The sequence below is a fragment of the Xylona heveae genome (assembly GCF_001619985.1).
Source record: "Xylona heveae TC161 unplaced genomic scaffold L228scaffold_4, whole genome shotgun sequence".
NCBI classification, from domain to species: domain Eukaryota; kingdom Fungi; phylum Ascomycota; class Xylonomycetes; order Xylonales; family Xylonaceae; genus Xylona; species Xylona heveae.
The window spans coordinates 1,350,259-1,366,978 of record NW_017264196.1 but is presented as its reverse complement, the minus strand read 5'-3'; the positions used below and the strand labels follow the sequence as shown (position 1 = coordinate 1,366,978).

General features: G+C 48.5%; 5 protein-coding genes across 5 annotated transcripts; 1 reads left to right on the top strand and 4 right to left on the bottom strand.

The window, feature by feature from the left end:
* Positions 1–3,338: 3,338 nt before the first annotated feature.
* Positions 3,339–5,440, bottom strand: L228DRAFT_246356 (gamma tubulin). The gene is made up of 9 exons (XM_018332394.1): positions 5,391–5,440; positions 5,295–5,335; positions 5,127–5,239; positions 5,018–5,071; positions 4,780–4,962; positions 4,521–4,727; positions 4,376–4,462; positions 4,018–4,320; positions 3,339–3,959 (listed from the first exon to the last, which is right to left on the bottom strand). Exons 1-9 carry the CDS (start codon positions 5,396–5,398, stop codon positions 3,588–3,590), a joined length of 1,368 nt encoding a protein of 455 aa, XP_018189120.1. The 5' UTR covers positions 5,399–5,440; the 3' UTR covers positions 3,339–3,587.
* A 262-nt stretch (positions 5,441–5,702) lies between these two features.
* On the bottom strand, positions 5,703–7,334 carry L228DRAFT_119750 (PLC-like phosphodiesterase). Its single transcript, XM_018328979.1, has 6 exons — positions 7,305–7,334; positions 6,909–7,247; positions 6,667–6,854; positions 6,429–6,608; positions 6,264–6,371; positions 5,703–6,199 (listed from the first exon to the last, which is right to left on the bottom strand). Exons 2-6 carry the CDS (start codon positions 7,033–7,035, stop codon positions 5,738–5,740), a joined length of 1,065 nt encoding a protein of 354 aa, XP_018189119.1. The 5' UTR covers positions 7,036–7,247; positions 7,305–7,334; the 3' UTR covers positions 5,703–5,737.
* Positions 7,335–8,517: 1,183 nt separating this feature from the next.
* On the bottom strand, positions 8,518–9,966 carry L228DRAFT_267552 (S-nitrosoglutathione reductase; the record flags this gene model as incomplete). Its single annotated transcript, XM_018335000.1, has 6 exons — positions 8,518–8,738; positions 8,795–9,432; positions 9,493–9,628; positions 9,692–9,806; positions 9,860–9,874; positions 9,943–9,966. 6 exons carry the CDS (start codon positions 9,964–9,966, stop codon positions 8,518–8,520), a joined length of 1,149 nt encoding a protein of 382 aa, XP_018189118.1.
* A 1,434-nt stretch (positions 9,967–11,400) lies between these two features.
* L228DRAFT_246349 (hypothetical protein) lies at positions 11,401–11,858 on the bottom strand. The gene has a single exon (XM_018332393.1). The coding sequence runs from the start codon at positions 11,659–11,661 to the stop codon at positions 11,470–11,472; it is 192 nt and encodes a 63-aa protein (XP_018189117.1). The 5' UTR covers positions 11,662–11,858; the 3' UTR covers positions 11,401–11,469.
* A 1,643-nt stretch (positions 11,859–13,501) lies between these two features.
* L228DRAFT_238114 (RhoGAP-domain-containing protein) lies at positions 13,502–16,393 on the top strand (the record flags this gene model as incomplete). The annotated part of the gene is made up of 3 exons (XM_018331002.1): positions 13,502–13,664; positions 13,990–14,145; positions 14,205–16,393. The coding sequence occupies 3 exons, from the start codon at positions 13,502–13,504 to the stop codon at positions 16,391–16,393; spliced, it is 2,508 nt and encodes an 835-aa protein (XP_018189116.1).
* Between the last annotated feature and the right edge of the window lie 327 nt (positions 16,394–16,720).

Below are 16,720 nucleotides of genomic sequence, written 5' to 3'. Positions count from 1 at the left end.
TTCGGGTAGCTGAGGCGAGTTGGCGAGCAACTAAAATGTCCCCAGCAAGTCACTTGGATTGGCCTGGTTCGGTCACGGCAACAGCGAACCCCAGGTACTCCCCACTTCAGTCATGCATGCATCTCGGGTGGCGGCAGATGTAGGCAGTACCTGAGACGACACCTCGTCCCCATCCTGACGTCTACCATCCTTCTACCATGTTCCGTGGTGGCCGACTATCAGAGATACGCAGTGGAAGGTATACCCAAGTCTTTTCGCCTTAGCCAAGTATCAGTGAACAAAGTTTTCATATCACACACCCTCCCCAAAAAAAGGTCCCTGAATTCTTATTCATCAGCCAACCGTAGAGACAAAAAAGGCTCTTGCTGGGTTCATGTGGTCCCAGACTAGGTCGTCCCGACCGAAAATAAAATCAGCCACCCAAGTCACAGTCGGAGGCTGCACCGATACGTACCTGCGGTAATCTATCCTTCTCCAGGAAGTCTGCTTGCCCTTTTGAGTAGTTGCACCTGCTGGTTACTTCCAATCTGGTCGACACTGATCTCTGGTCTTGGGTCCCACCGGGCGAACCCAGAGCCCCCTTCCCAAAAAAAAAAGGTCCGAGAAGCAACAAGGAGGAGAGCGAGCGTAATTACGAGCTCCTCCCATCCTCGCATGCAAGCAGCACTACGGGCAAGGGGACTAAGGAGTACAAGGCCTGCCGAGTCCAGGACATCGGACCTTTTCTCACTAGAGTAGGTAGACTATGAGCAACTCGCAGGACACGTCTGGACCCGCCCAGGCCAGTACTGCTCCCGTACGGATACACCCATCCGCCAATTGACAAAGCCCCCATGTCTCGCAATTCCTGGCCTGACCAGACCCTTTTATCATGATAAATCAACAACTTCGTGCAACGCATCTATCCATGATGAATCGTAATACACAGAGTGGAGTGCCTTTGACCATTTCCAATTTGACTTTGAATCGATTGCAAATCCATATGGGTATTTCTGCTTCTGCTTTGTAAATGTATGGCCTTTTGAGGCGTAACGGAGCCCCAAGAACAGACATCGTCACATGAAAGCATGGTGTTGAATCTGATACCAGATATGCATCCATTGACCATCTGGTCGATATTGCATAGTGTAACGTCAGCCACCAATGCGCCACGCATGGTGCATATCTGAGCGTGATGAGCGGGGTTAAAACAGACGTTCTTTGTCCGTGTATTGAGCCATGCATGTCCCTTGGATGTGGGCGTGCAGCAAGCTGAAGGTGATGGGATCAATAATAAAGGGAAGCAGTGCTTATGTCTGTCGTCAAAGGATCTTAAAGCCTGTCACATGTTGTGTTGGCATTCCGTTCATCTGGTAGCCAGCTTCTTCTATCATTTTGCATCTTTTCTCATCCTGTCGTAAGGTGAGTCCACGATAAAGCTCCCCTCGAGAGCTGGTGAAGGACCGATATCAAATCTTCAAACTTTCTTCATCGACACATAACGTGTCATCATTGATCAGCCAAGCGGATAGAAGCTACCGGAATAACTATCTGCAAACCACGGAACAACCAGGAGTGAACAACACATAAAGTGCAAGAGAGATGATGATCGTCTCCTTCGATATTGTACCATAATGATCCGCAATGGGCGAAAGGGTCCAGTCCCCTAACTAGTTAACAGTCTCCACTGTCTTATCGGCAACGACTGATAACTGATAGTCCCCCTAATACGGCGTGCAGCCGCTGCCCCCCCCCCTCGTCATTTACTGCTATTGTGCCTTTTGATAGACAAAGTGCTAATCTCAAGCAAAAATAAGCTCCAAGTAACTTTTCGGTGAGGCCATTGTACTGATACCAAAAAGCGACTGCAGCATTCGCCGAAATGTGTAACTTTCCGCAATTCCACCGTCATTGAATAACAAGTGGCGCCCCAACACCCAACGATCGGAAATTCGGCCCTTGACAAGCTCATCCAAATGGCGAAATCTGATCGGCAGACCCCAAGACATCACGGAGTCTCGGGAAGGTTTATTGTTTCTTGGTAAGCGATATTCAACTCGCTCCGAGTAACCTGATGACTCCCTTATGATGATTCTTTGAGTCGGCGTTACTCGTGTTCGCTCACTATTACCATCAGCGAAGGCCATTTGTCACAAATCGGCAAGCCATCCATACAATTGCTTTTGCTGGAAAAACGCTGCCGGGAGTGATCAAAGACATGATTCACAAAGGCTTCGAATTTGTAATGAAAACAAGATTAGTGGTGCCATGTACCTGCATTAGAAAGACTCACTCCGCTCGCTCCCTATGGAAAATGCTTGTCAAGGCAATTGCTCTCGTGCCTCGTTAGGCCGGGAACGGCGTCCCGACCGCCTCAGCCTTTCCTTATTCGAGCCCAACTCCTCAAAATGAGGTTGTCTCTGTCCCAATTGAAACTGGGACTGGATCTGAACAAACTCGGCCTGAACAACTAGAAGATTTCAACGTTCTTCACTACTATTTTGTCTTGGGAACCCTTTGCCTTGGAAGAGAATGGAGAGAGCAATCTAAAATTCCCATCGCTAACCTTAGCCTTCCAAGAGAATCAGGTCTGGAGGAGGTCCAATTGGCAATGCGCCGGGCCCCAAGGCCATGGATGGTTCGAAAACATGTGGAGTGCGCGTGTGACCCATCAATGGGCCCGGAGCGGACCGTTCTTCCTCAAGAATCTGGTTTTCTTCTTTTTCTGGACTTGCTACAGAATAATAACGTGACGTGACGCTCTTATTGTGGTCAAGGGCAGGCATTACGTTCAATATGAGTGCCATTCAATAGTCCAAAGAGGCCCCTCACTCACCGGAAGACCTCCGCAAGAAGTGTTTTGCTGATATGCAGGCGATAACCCCATCGATTCACCTCAGATGTTCGTGTTAAAAGACAAATGAAATATCGAGATCGATGGTCTTGATTATCTTCTCTGATCACCCTAGCTTGCTGTGGCGGGTATTAAAAGCCGCTTCGACTTGCTCCATGTTTCTCTAGCAAAGATTTGCTTTGATCTGGAATTGTCTGTTAAGTTAACTTTATATTCACATCGTCTGTAATTGAACTTTATCTTGTAGCTGGATGTTCACAAAGAAGCTTTGGATGGAATCATCTTTCGGTGACGAAATTACGAAGATCTTATAATCCTCTCCGTTATTATAAGCCCTGCTCTTAATGTTTTCGAGCTAGGCAGGGTCATCAACCGAGACGCATATTAACTCCGCGCGACAAAGGATCTCCGCCGGTGACGTACGTGGAGATCAACATCGTTGGAGCTAAACGTCAATGGTTTCTAGTCATTCAATTGAGTGTTCGAGAAAGGGGCTTTATCGCGGTATTGTCATCCTGTGAGAGCACCTCCAAGCGCCATGGCCGATCAGCGACAAGCTGGGAGCAGCGGAGGTGCTACACAAATAATGAGAACATCCGATTTTTAAGAGAGCTGCATATGGAGATAAGAAAATTATAAGTTTCATCAATCATAATCTATTTGCGCCAAAAATAAATATTCCCATACCACAACTGCAAGTTTTGCGCCTATTGCGAAATAATGCCATTCAAGTTCGGATTTACTGTAGCTCAGCTCATTCCCCAAGGCCTTCCTTTCCAGCATCAGGGTCCAAATAATCAATCCCCTCCGCTGCTTCATACTCGGCTATCAGGTCGTGGACTACAGCTCGAGCTTCGTCAAATTCCCCAAGACCTTCAGCAAATGGTGCCTCCTTCTTGTACTGCTCCAGGAACGCATTCCGCTTCCGTAGTCGGTCGTACTGAGCGACAATCCGCTTGAAAAGTGCAGCGATGCCAGTGTGGTTGGCAAGCATGAGTCCACTGACCCGATGTGACATGGGAATATAAGGTGACTTCTTGGTCAGTGCAACCTGGATGCTGGCCGGGCCCCAGGGGATAAATGTAGCGAGTCGACGTTCGCGAATGCGTAGAAGGGATTTGTGCACCTTGATGGCATTCAGAATTTGCATGCATTGATTTCAAGTCAGGAATTGGAGATCTTACATCCGTGGGGTCGGCCTCGCCTTGAATGACATTGAGGATAGAAATATAACAACTATTCTTTCCAGGGTTTGTGGAAACCATGCGATTTTTTGGCTGCAAAAGCCGCCGCATCACATCCAGTACAGTGGTCTTCCGTACAGTCTTGGCTTGCTCCACGTTTTCCCCGGTAAACGGCGTGTAGGAAGTCATGAGGAAATGGCATCGAGGGGTTGGTATCAAAGAAGCTATAATGCCCACAAGATCATTGTGCATGTAACCAGGATACCGTAGCGGGGCCGTGCTAGCTGACATGACCGTAGAGACCTGCGCACGGTTTTAGCAATGGTGCCGTCAAGACATTGGTAAGCTCGCAACGTACAAGTTGGTTTGTCTGTTGAAAAGATGGCTCCGAGGTATGTAGTCTATCCGCTGCGATGCGAGAGAGCGCGCCGTTGTCCAAAACTGTCTATTTAGAAAATCAGATGTGATTCCATAATTCGTCTGAAACACCATCGAGCAATTACCACAGCGTCTGCATTTTGGGCCAGTCGTCTCATCGCCAATAAGCTATTATAAGGATGCACAACAACGTCTCCTCCGCTCTGGGAATCTGGGAAAACGGAATACGTCTGGATGAGCTTCTTGGGAAATCTGTCATTGAGCTTTTCCAGAAGGAAACTGCCAAGTCCAGATCCGGTCCCGCCTGCAATCGAATGTAAAAGCATGAATCCCTGAGAACAATTTAGCTTGATGACGAAACGGCGCAAATAATATGAGCCAGACCTCCAAGGAGTCGCTGCCGTCTGCCTCTCGATCAATCATCTCCATGATCTCCTCGTGAACCGTCTCACCCGTAGCGTAGCCTGCAGCCCAGTTGTTTCCTGCTCCAACGCCATCTTTGCCAACGTAGAAATTCTCGGGATTATAGATGTTCTTATATGAGCCAGTCTGGATACCGTGGATGACCTTGATAAGTCGTTAGAATCTGTTGCCCAAAGCAATAGAAAGAGCCTGCACCCACCCTTGGTTCGAAATCTAGCAATATCGCTCGAGGAATATATCTCGTATCGTCGGACTATCGAGTTTAGCGGCCAAAGCAACCCCCCTGGGCGGTGCAATGTAAGACGAACCTGGTAGAAGAAGACGTCTTTTCTATCACCGCCCTCTGTCGCGAAGTCTTCCAGATTGCCATCTTGACTTATGCCATGTTCCTGACAAAGTTGTTGCCAGAATTGGCTCCCCACTATACCCGACGAATTAGACAAAAGTTCGACAATGAGAGGACGCGTCTAACGTACCGCTGTTGCCGCACTGGCCAGCTTGAAGAGTGATTATCTCTCTATTTGCAAGTTAATTCCTCGGTCGCCATGTGGAAACGTCCTTGAGCAGCTTACCTAGGCATCTTCGTGTTGACATGGCCTGAATTCCGCTCGGCGACGTGTTCGGGTGAAACGCGTAGCTCCGCAATGCCTAAGATCTTTCGCGTAGCTACTTACATATGCACAACTGGTGTTCCCGGGTTAAGCAGCCCAAACAACAAAGCTAATGCACGGCGATGCGTGCTTGCCAAAATTAAATGCATACAATTCTTGTGGTTCTCTTATTTTTATTATATCTTAATTTTATTTGTGCTTATTTATGCTCAAAGTATGAAGGATGGAGAAAATTATAACAATAAATTAGTCTCGAAAACGTGCAACCCTTTTCCGACTCCTATCAGATGCGGCGGAATGCCCATTCTTTAATGCTTCTGGTCTATGGTCTGGTCCTTCCTGTCTATGCCATCAAGCAATCCGAACCGCCATTGAAAGATGAAACTCAATAAGTATGCCAAGAAATTTACCCGGAGGATGTTCAAAAGAGCTAGTATTGAAAACCCTTTGGATTCCTCAGTGCCGCTACTGAATCGCTTGCGAACCTCCATATACTTGTCTATGTCATCAGTCAATACTCCATCGAGTTCATTTTTGATACACCATTTCATCTCTTCCTCGGAGTTAATAGTCCAGGCGAAGAGTTCGCGATTGTGTGATCTGACATCTCGTATGAAACGTTTCCCTCTTGGGCCCATAAGGATTTTACCAAGCATGCTGAATGCAACGTTCGGGGTAGCGAAGAATTGCCGAGCATAGGGTATTGAAAATCCGATATGTGCAATGAGGAAATGCGGAAGATAAAGATCGCGAAGAGGAATGTATTTCGTCTGATAAATTATTCAGCGCGCTCTTCTTCCAATGATGGAAGCGGAGATGAATTCTACGACTTACCGCCCAGCAACCGAGGACGACGCGCTGGTTCCAGGGCTTCGTACCCGGCGGGACAGCCTCTATCGTCGATGCGATAAGCTTCATGACTTGCTCTGTATCATTGTCAAGCTGCAAGATGCAAAATGAGCTTCGGAGCCCGATAATCAGAACGTTGAGAATTATCACCTTGATATCTAGTATGACCCAAATGTCTTCCAGTCCAGGCAATGTTAGGTATTCTAGCAGATCTTGCAACCTAGGCATGTGCACATGTGGAGCTTCGGTCGTGTGAAGGGTCCTCAAAAAGCTCCAATCACAGTCTATAACCTTCTTATCTATAGAGAAGCAGCGTTTGAGAGTCGCATCCTGTGCAATAATATCCAGCATGTCAACAGTGGCGCGCGTCAAGAAGGCTCTGGCTTACATGTGCTAAAACAACAACACCATCTCTGGATAAATGAATGTCGGTTTCCAGAGCGTTCGCTCCAGCCTTCACAGCACCCTCGAACGCGACCATGGTGTTTTCTGGATATTTCATCTTATAGCCACGATGAGCAATAGCTTGTGGGAAACATTTTCCAGAATCATCAGGCCGGGACTTGGTAAATGTGACTATAAAAAGAATTAGCGGTCATGTTCGGTCATGCAAAGTGCATATGCATTTACCCAGCGGGGACTCTGGTTTTCCCATTGATGATAGTCGTTCTGGCAATCTCTCGTAATCATAGTTGCTAATGAGCGGAGGTCCAATGCCGTGAAGCAAAGGAGTTGTTGCTGTTGCATTTCCGGTCATTGTGAATGAATCGGTTTAAAGGTCAGGCCAGGATGTGACAAGATATTTTTAAAAGTAAAAATATTGCGGCGGGAAAGTTTCTAGCTCCTTAAACCCCATATATCGAATGTATGGAACATGATGCTTGGGAAAGAAGCAGATACGTTGTATTTAGTTCGCTCCGATTCTCCGAGGAATGAGCTCACGCAACTATAAGGCATGATGCATCGATGCTGGGAATTCGGTTGCATTAGTTTCTCTTTCGGCTTCCCAGTTGGCGCAAAACCCACTAAGAGTACGATGCGTCAGCGTGGACAGGAATAAAACAGAGGAGTGGAGCTGTAGGGGTCCAAGGAAGCCATTCGGGAATGTTTGTATCCGTCATAGAGTACCAGTACAGTAAGGTATGGGAGTTTGAGCCGGCGGGAACCTAATTCATCCGGTTCCTGCTCAGCCGACGATGGCAGCCGAACTCGGCACAGCGAAGGCGAAACCCCGGCCGCATTTTATATAGATTTGTTATGTACTACTATGGCCACGCCGGCCACGCGGCGTCTTTTTATGATTTGTAGCCTGCCGTGGACAGTCCGCAGCTCATTCGATGCTTGCTACACAGTTACAATCTCTCTATCTACGTTTATCTACAAGCAAAAGATACTAATGCTGTGGGAACCTAGTCTCAGCCATCATGAAGTGTTTGAGAAGTTCGAAAGTGCATTTGTACCACCTGGAAAGCCCGATGAGCAAATGAGGGAATTCATTCATTATCAATACTATCAATGCTCCATCAAAGCAGAACTCAGTTTTGCAAAAATTGCAAATCTGTCATGATTGTTACAGCTCTTGGGCGGGGCTGTCTGGATCGGACTCATGAAATGTGCTTGGTGTAGCGGAGTGTATAATTTTACTGCTGTTTTTGTCACAACTATTCTGAGAAATAGGAAGGCGAAGGCGCGCCCTACGATTCCCCGAGCTAGAAAACTATAGTAAGGTAGGTGGTGGATCAGATGCACCCAATTTCAACCCAGGCCGACATCGATGGACCCTCGTGCAGTATTATAGCAATTTAATAATCCCATTTTTATAATTCAAAGAATCCCAATTCAAGTACTTGTGGCTCTCTGTCCGCTCTATCGTTCTCGATGGCCCAAGTATGAATGCTGGCATGGAGGGTCAAGTTTGGATTTTCATATAGACGCCTTCGACGATTCGATTGATTGAGTACCTGCCATGCATTGCATTATTGTTTGGCCCTAGAGACGGCGCGTCCAAGCAGGGACGCTATGTGACTCATCTGGATCACAAGAGGAATATATAAGAGCCAACACTGACGGCTTTTTCGTAATGAGTCTTGCTGAATTGCAGTTCAAACATCTTCGTAATAATTTTGATTGCCATATCGCGTTAATAATTAGATTGACACCCCGGTGAGCTTTGCCGCCAGCGCAAAAGCTCCAGCTATACTCCGTACTTTTTAATTTTTCATCCGATAATAAACCAGCCTTAATCCTCGCGCATGTTCACAACGCACCGGATGCAGTCTCCTTGCTTCATGGCACCAAAGGCACTGTTAATGGCCTTCAAAGGCTCTCTGTGAGTGATGAACTCGTCCACCTTGAGCTTCCCCGTCAAGTAATCGTCCACGAGATCAGGCAGCTGCGAACGACCCTTAATACCACCAAAGGCGCAGCCCTTCCATACCCGTCCCGTCACAAGTTGGAAAGCTATTTGAAGATTGTTAGCAAAAGAGCATCTTGAAATCACGAATAGGTGGACTTACGTCTCGTGGAAATCTCTTGGCCAGCCGCAGCGACGCCGATAATGATACTCTCACCCCAGCCCTTGTGGCATGCCTCCAAGGCAGCCCGCATGACTCCAACGTTACCAGTGCAGTCAAAGGTGTAGTCGCAACCGCCGTCGGTCATCTCGATGAGCTTCTCTTGGATGCTTGTGCCGCCGAGCTTGGTTGGGTTCACGAAGTCAGTGGCGCCGAACTTCATTGACCAAGCCTCCTTTGAATCGTTGACATCGACGACGATGATTCTGCTGGCACCGTTCTTGACAGCACCCTGAATAACTGACAAGCCAACGCAACCAGCGCCAAAGATGGCAACGTTGGAACCCTTCTCAACATTTGCCGTTACAACGGCAGCGCCATATCCAGTGGTGATACCGCAACCAAGCAGGCAGGTACGGTCCATCGGAGCCTTGGGGGTAATGGGGACGACCGAAATGTCGGCGACGACGGTATACTGGGAGAAGGTCGATGTGCCCATGAAATGGAGCAAGTCCTTGCCCTTGCACTTGAATCGGGAAGTGCCATCGGGCATCACGCCCCGGCCCTGGGTTGCGCGAATCTTACCGCACAGGTTGGTCTTGCCCGATTTGCAAAACTTGCATTCCCGGCATTCAGGAGTGCTTTTGGAGAAGAAGTCAGCCTTGCGGTAACATGGGGAAAGAAGGCAAACAACAACGCACTAGAGAGCAACCACATGGTCGCCAGGCTTGACTGAGGTCACTCCCTCGCCAACAGATTCCACAATTCCAGCTCCCTCATGTCCAAGGACAATGGGGAAAGCTCCTTCGGGGTCCTTTCCTGATAAGGTATATGCGTCTTTTGTAGAGGTCAGTTCTGCAGGCTTGGCAAAGCGTGTATGAAGTTTATGAGAGTACGCACCTGTGTGGCAGACACCGGTATAGTAGATCTCGATCCGAACCTCGTTAGCTCTGGGGGCAGCAACTTCAATGTCCTCAATGGAGAGATCTTTGCCGGCCTCCCATGCGACAGCGGCCTGCAGTTCTAAATTAGGTCAAGAAACGTAGCTCGCTGAGCTCCCGTACGCACCTTGCAGGTTATCGTCTATAAGGTCAATCTCAGTTAGTGCGTCATCGACCACGACCGGGGGAACACCATTTAGATCTTCGTACCTTTCCAACGGTGTCTGCAGACATTATGTATGTATTTTATGAAAAATGAAAATAACTGAACAGCGTAACAATGCAATTGACTGCAGCAGTAGCAAATTTTGGCGAAAGACAAAAGCTATATAACTTGTCACTTTTGAGCGATCGCAGTTGGATTTCTCTTAAATGGTTGGATGTGGGGCAGATGACAGAATTCCCGAAGAGGCCGAAGGGGCCCCCTTATCGTAAGTTACCCCTCCATCGGAGGACGAGCACCTAGCGCGGTAGACGTGACTGTACTGGACTGTAGCTACGGAGTACACTTGCCCTTGCGAATCGGATTGCTCAAACAGGCCAAAAGTCCCGTTCAACCGTTAAGATTTGCCCTTTTGAATCGAAGCCCCTCTCCTTGCAAGCAAATCGTCAATTCAGGAAGAGAATTCCGTTATCAACTCCCACAATCTATACCTAGTTCCGAACATACCGCAGAAACAGCAGTAAATACCAAGAAAAAAATTAGTGCAGTTTATTTACTACGCTTTATCCCCGCATCCAGTCATCGGGTAGAAAAGGTTTTATACGGAGTAAAGGAACTTGGTCTGCTTATGACCTTCACTTGCCGACATACTAGCTCTTTTCTCTTACGGAGTATACCTCGACTGTGTGATGAAATGTGAATCTTTGGGTTTTTTCTTTTCCCTCTCCCCAAACTTTGCGAGTATAAACAATTGCGAAAATACGTTTTTGGGCCGCAGAAGAATCTGCTTTTGGGAGACAATTCAAGACAAACCCGTGTTCGACTACAAGATAATCAAATATAACAGGTGTTCATCGGCATTGAGCACGCTGCAGGTCAAGGCCAACCTTTGAGACTAGAATGCTCAGTCGGTGATCTGATTGTTGACACTGAGTCTTGTCTTGTCTTGAGCCTGTTGCATATTTCCGTAAATAATATCTTTATTTGTTATTGTCGCAATCCGCGTCAAAGATGAGTGTATTTTCCATGGCAGGAGCTCTCAGATGAAATTGAGCGATGAATATAGCATGAGACTTCAAGCAAGAGGATCAGCATTTGCATATACCCAGGGTGTCTGCAAGCTTCTGGAACTTCTATAATCGATTTAGCAAGAGGTCCGAGTAGATCACCCGAAACGCCTTTACTGAATCTTTCGCAGATGACCCCAGTTCCGCAGCAGCGCAGTCAGATTTAGGGTTGTTGCCTTGCTAGGCGCTGACGCAGGTGCCATGTGGCCAATTTCAACTTGAGATCGTCTTATCGGCGAAGAGCCGGGGCGAATTTTCGAGAATACTGTGATGACTTCACCATTTTTCAAAAGCCGGCCTCAATCATCCAACGCACGGGCTTCAACATGATATCTAGACTGGCGCATGAAAAGATTGCTCAAAAATGGCATCTATGTACCGAAATTGGCAAATTGAAATTATGCCTAAGAATTATTTTGACTGACCATGCATCAAAAAATCCCCCACGCCGATATTGTACATTATTTTTCAGACGCAAACCCTGCTCCTATTCTGTGATCAAGCATTTTACCGTCCTGGCATCTGACCCTGCATCATGGCGGCATTCTGCTCTTGGAAGCGCTGGCCTAACCGCTCGGAGCCCTTGAGGTATTTGTCAACGCAACGCATCACACAGCCTTCCTCCTTCGAGTGGAGAGACTTTGTGGTAAAATCGTTGACACAATCGTCAAAGCATCGCTGAACTAGCTTGGAGTACATCTATTCGGCCGAGGGAAGTGTTAGCGGAGGAGGTTTCTCCTGTGGGAAGTCGAAGCACGCGATGCAGCGTCATTTTAAAAGGGGTCGGAGAACATGGCTCTTGCGGATCTGGAATGACGAGACTCACGGTCATAAATTCCTTCATCTGCTTTCGCTCCATTCGAGACTGCAGCTCACGCTGCTCGGAAGCGTTAAGACTGCAAAAACTAGTCAGAAAAAGTTCCTGAAAATTGGAGATTTGGAGCTTCTCCTGATGCTTCACCTACCCGTCCATGTTGCAATTTCAGATGATCAAGATCCTTGTGTTTCGAGGACTGATGTGCGATATAATTTGAGATATAAAATCAGGTGCACAAGTGAAGGTCTTGAGGCTGATGCTGGAAAAGTATGCCAAGCATCGCTTTGATGTGCCAGGAGTGCAAGGTTGGCAGGAACTGATGACACTAGCGAGTCCACCAGAAGCCAATGGCAAAGCTCATGAACTACGGAGTACCTCTCTACCTTCGTACGGTATGCGAGTCACGCTCGAGCATCAAAAAGACATGAGCAGGATCATAGTTCAGCCGCCCGAGATTTACGAACTTAGGTAGACAAGTAGCTAAATACAGCTACATCATGTGCCTCTATCAATCTTGAATTTGAGGCCTTTCTTTCTCCTAATTCCCATAACCAACGGGGGGTCTGCTGCCTGCTAGGGAAAGTACCGTCCAGACTGCAGAAGAGCGCGGTCGAGAAGTTACGACTACCGCGTCTGGACAGTCAGCCGCTCAGGCTAGAAGAGTACCGGAAACCCATGCCGCCGCACTACTTCCGTACCCGTAGTACTTCTACTCCTCGTACGGATAGGTGGGAATGACCTTGGGTACCTCCACTCTCCGCAAAAATAGCTTGACACCAAGGACACGAAAGAAGAAAAGACTTTTTTTAAGGATAGCGAGACGAAGAAGCGAAGCGTGACACCCGTTTCGGGACATTCACCTCTCCATTTGCATGAAAAAAGAGCTCCATCGACCGCTTGATTCGTAGTAGTAGTCTTCTCAATAGAAAGCATTTTAAAAGGACACTGGACCTGCTTTGTTTCGCTACCTTTCCAGGTCCGAATGAACACCGTGTAAGAAGTCTCAGTCGAGTTTGAAAAGAGTCGGTGCATCAGTGTCCTCTACCTCGAAATCCCGGGGCAGCTCGGTTTGCTGCGCCTAAAAATTGCAGAGGACGCCCCGAGGCCGTTCCTGCTTTACCTTTATTTAGAGACCCGACCCTACCCCGGCCAACTTCAATCGCCCCCAGCCTGGGTAGCTCACTCTGCGAGACCGGTACAAGGACCCTCGCACCCACCGATCCGCCTTTTGTCAAACTGACTTGCTTGACATCATCCCACTCATTGCGACAGCATCCACGTCGATCCTCCAGTGCTCCGTTCGACCAAATACCTGAGGAAAATCTTTCGCTGTGCATCTTGTCGAGAAGCGACAAAAAGGTTCTACACCTCAGACCTCACGTTCCGCTTGATCGCGTCGTGGTCCGCATTCGCGAATCCCACGTTTCACCAGCTGAGAGTACATGCAACCGCAACGGCTTCTTTCCACGACTTGAGATATAAGATAGCTTTGAACCTCTTCGGCCCCGAGGCAAATTTTGTTAAAATCGAATCCGTGGAGATAGTTTGCTATCTCTGCCATCGGCCTTGCGTCGAGCTGAGAGCACCTTCGCTTTTGCTTGGATTGCAGGTCGGTGCAGAGTAGTGCCGCATCGTCATCGCACAACAGAGAGCACCAAATTGTTGGAATAACGTTCTTCAACCCTGACCAAGGTCCTGACAAGGCCTTTTCTGCTGCCTATCATGGCGACAAAAAACCAACCTCCTCCGTCAGCACGGCATAATTTGCCTCCAACTCATGCTCCTGCTCAACCATCTTCCCAAGCCGCGTCTCCGCCATCAAAAAGAGATTTAATTTCATGGTGGAGACAGTTTAAAAAGAACGCAAAGAGGGAGGAGGATAAAGGTAAGTCCAAGAATTTTGCCCTCGCGACCAGTTCACATGAGCAAGTGTGCTTTTGTTTTTGTTTCTTCTCCTCTCCGTTTTTTTGTTCCACCTCATTCCTTCGTAACACTGCGCAATGTCTGTTTCAGTCAACATGTATAGGGCGTCTGAGACTCCAAACATTTTTCAATGGCCGTCAAAGAAACATGTTACGATCTCGGAGGCACAATTTCTGTCCTCCATCAATTTGGTCTCGCTTTCCGCTCAGGCTTAGCCGAACTATATATGCTTTGATCGCCTGCGCTTGGTTACCCTGTATTTTCAACTAACAAGGGAAACCGTTTAGTGGAAGCTCCGACGGGCATCTTTGGCGTTCCGCTTCAAGTCAGCATCCGTTACGCCAATGTTGCCATCTCTCTCACCGACGGAAACGGGCAAAGCTTCATTTACGGATATGTGCCCATCATTGTTGCAAAATGCGGTGTGTATCTGAAGGAAAAAGGTATGTTGACATTCTTCTTAGATTTCAAATAGGCTCTAACCACAAATTTAATGCTTTAGCTACGACGGTTGAGGGTATCTTCCGTTTGAGTGGCTCCGCAAAGCGCATCAAAGATCTGCAAACTCTTTTTGACTCACCGGATCGTTACGGAAAGGGCTTGGACTGGAGCGGTTACACGGTGCACGATGCCGCCAACATCCTTAGACGATATCTGAACCAGCTCCCGGAACCGATAATCCCTCTGGAGTTTTATGACCGGTTTCGCGAGCCTTTGCGCACTCATCAAACGCAGGCTGTTGGAGATCTAGAGGCTCAAAACCAGGACTCGGGAGATTTCGATTACGATGCGGCTATTAAAGAGTATCAACAATTGATCACCGAGCTCCCCCCACTCAATCGACAGCTGCTTCTCTACATACTTGATTTACTGGCCGTTTTTGCCTCAAAATCTGACATCAACCGGATGACAGCGGCCAACCTAGCAGCTATTTTCCAGCCAGGCATGCTTTCGCATCCACAGCACGATATGGCGCCGCCAGAGTACCGCTTGTGTCAGAATGTTCTGGTCTTTTTGATTGAAAATCAGGACAACTTCCTGATAGGCATGAGCGGCACAGCTGCAGATGAAAAGACTGTCAAGGAAGTGCAAAGCGGTCCCGCAACACCTCAACCCGGAACGCCATCTACACCGCGACCAGGACAAGCTAAGGCCCCAGTTGTTCGGACGGCATCCAATGCTAGTGCCGGTGCCGACAGTGTTCGACGATTCGGTGGCGTTCGCAGAAACGTGTCCGTCTCGTCCCGCAATTCAAAGCAGTCTACCACCTCACCTAGCCCGGCAAGTCCTGCATATGGCATAGGTGGCGGTAGCGGCGTCCATCGAAGCAATACTGTCCCGTCGAAGCGGTCGCCTGCTCTGGCCTCCCACCGATTCAATCGACACGGAGAGAATGCTCAGCCAGAGCGCGCTATAAGCCGTTCACCCGTGGCAGCCGTTGCACAGCCTCCGGCGATTGCAAGAGAGCAGATCATAGAGCCACCAACCAAGCCGGATCAACATGTTCAGGCCCCGTCGACATCTTTGGCCAAGGCAGAACCCGCAAATGTGGCCAGTGTTCCATTTGCCGCTGAAAAGGATGGAACCCAAGAGTCGGCTGGCACATCTGACCAACAGCAGACTGAACTCAGTCCACCGCCTGTTCTGGGCCAACACGCCGGCACTACTCCTATCAAGGAACGGGGATTTGCGAGCATCTTTTCCAAGTCTCCGTCAAGTGATACAGAGAGAAAGGAGCCGCGACCGCCAAATAAATTGCGGAAGAAACGTGCTCCCGGGAGTGCAAACCCAAGCGCTCAAAGCTCCACGAACTCTTTGCATGGCAACTTTGCCGCGAGCGAGCCTGTCATTCCACCAGGCCCCGTTCCTGAGCTGCCATCGCATCCCAGAGAAGACACGCCTCATCGCGACTCCGGTTTCTCGCCGCCTGTACTTTCAAATACGCAACCCACACCGCCTGGTGAAGAATCTCTCCAATTGAATGACAGCGCCATGCAACATTCACTGCAGGCTCCAAACGATTCCTCTATGCATCAAGCTTCCGGTGCCACCCTGCGGCCGGCGGTCTCCCCTACTTTATCGTATCATTCGCATTCCTCTATTACCGATCACTCGGATATGGAACAATCCGACGACCCAAACTCTGTGGAACAAAGAGAAAAACGCCGTAGATGGAGATTGTCTTTCTCTCCCAAGAGCGAACAACAGCGCCTTGGGTCCGGACACAGCGGCTCCCAACTGGGCTCACAGGCAGGAGCGGAACATAGCACGAGTACTGTAGGAAGCTATAGTCGAGCCCGGAGGAGCTTGGCGGTTGAAAATCAGTCTGCACAGGAAACCCTTCCAAGTGGTCTCTCAGATGCTCCGCAGTCCAATATTGAAACCGCTTCATCGAGTACCATTACTGCTACGGCACCCAAGGAGAGCGAAAAGAAGGGCCCGATTGATTGGTTTCGGGGCAAGTTGCAAGAGAGAAAAGAGCGAGAAGCGGAGAAGGAGCGTGCTAAAAGTCCACCCCCTGATCCGTCTGAACGTGGATCCCGAAAGAGCTTGGCTGCCGCCGTCGATCCCGCCGCTCCCCGGCAAAAGTCTCTCGAAGACGTGACCGAGGAAGGTCAAGTGAACGCTAGCACCCCGCCAACCTCATCAAGGTCAGATCGTCCACAGACTCAACGAGGAGAGGGATCATAAATGCAAGTGACTTATGTTCATCGTACTCTTATCAATTTGTCCTTTGGCTCTCGAGGGGTTTTGGAGTTGGTTGGGTTGTGCCGATACCCCTTGATGGATGTAGGCGGTCGACTTCCTTGATAGCTCAGGCTTTTCCTCGAACGGTTTTTTAGTTGTACTATATGGATTTTCTCTAGCTTGACTCCATATGAAAAAATATCATTTGATGCTCTTCTTCTCAAATTGATTTCTCGCTACGTTTTTGGGTATTTCTCTTCTGAAGTCGACTTGACCACTGAAAATTATTGACCTGTGCAAGAGAAAGAATTCACACGATGTGGCTGATAA

Excerpts from the sequence above, each read along its gene's own strand:
- L228DRAFT_246356 (XM_018332394.1), bottom strand. Across the intron at positions 5,240-5,294 it reads TGGCCAGTGCGGCAACAGCG|TGGGGAGCCAATTCTGGCAA; the intron begins GTACGTTAGACG and ends CGTCGGGTATAG. Across the intron at positions 3,960-4,017 it reads GCGAGGCCGACCCCACGGAT|GTGCACAAATCCCTTCTACG; the intron begins GTAAGATCTCCA and ends AATGCCATCAAG.
- L228DRAFT_119750 (XM_018328979.1), bottom strand. The coding sequence starts at position 7,035 with ATGACCGGAAATGCAACAGCAACAACTCCTTTGCTTCACGGCATTGGA. Across the intron at positions 6,855-6,908 it reads AAAACCAGAGTCCCCGCTGG|TCACATTTACCAAGTCCCGG; the intron begins GTAAATGCATAT and ends TTCTTTTTATAG. Across the intron at positions 6,200-6,263 it reads TCGTCCTCGGTTGCTGGGCG|ACGAAATACATTCCTCTTCG; the intron begins GTAAGTCGTAGA and ends ATAATTTATCAG.
- L228DRAFT_246349 (XM_018332393.1), bottom strand. The coding sequence starts at position 11,661 with ATGTACTCCAAGCTAGTTCAGCGATGCTTTGACGATTGTGTCAACGAT.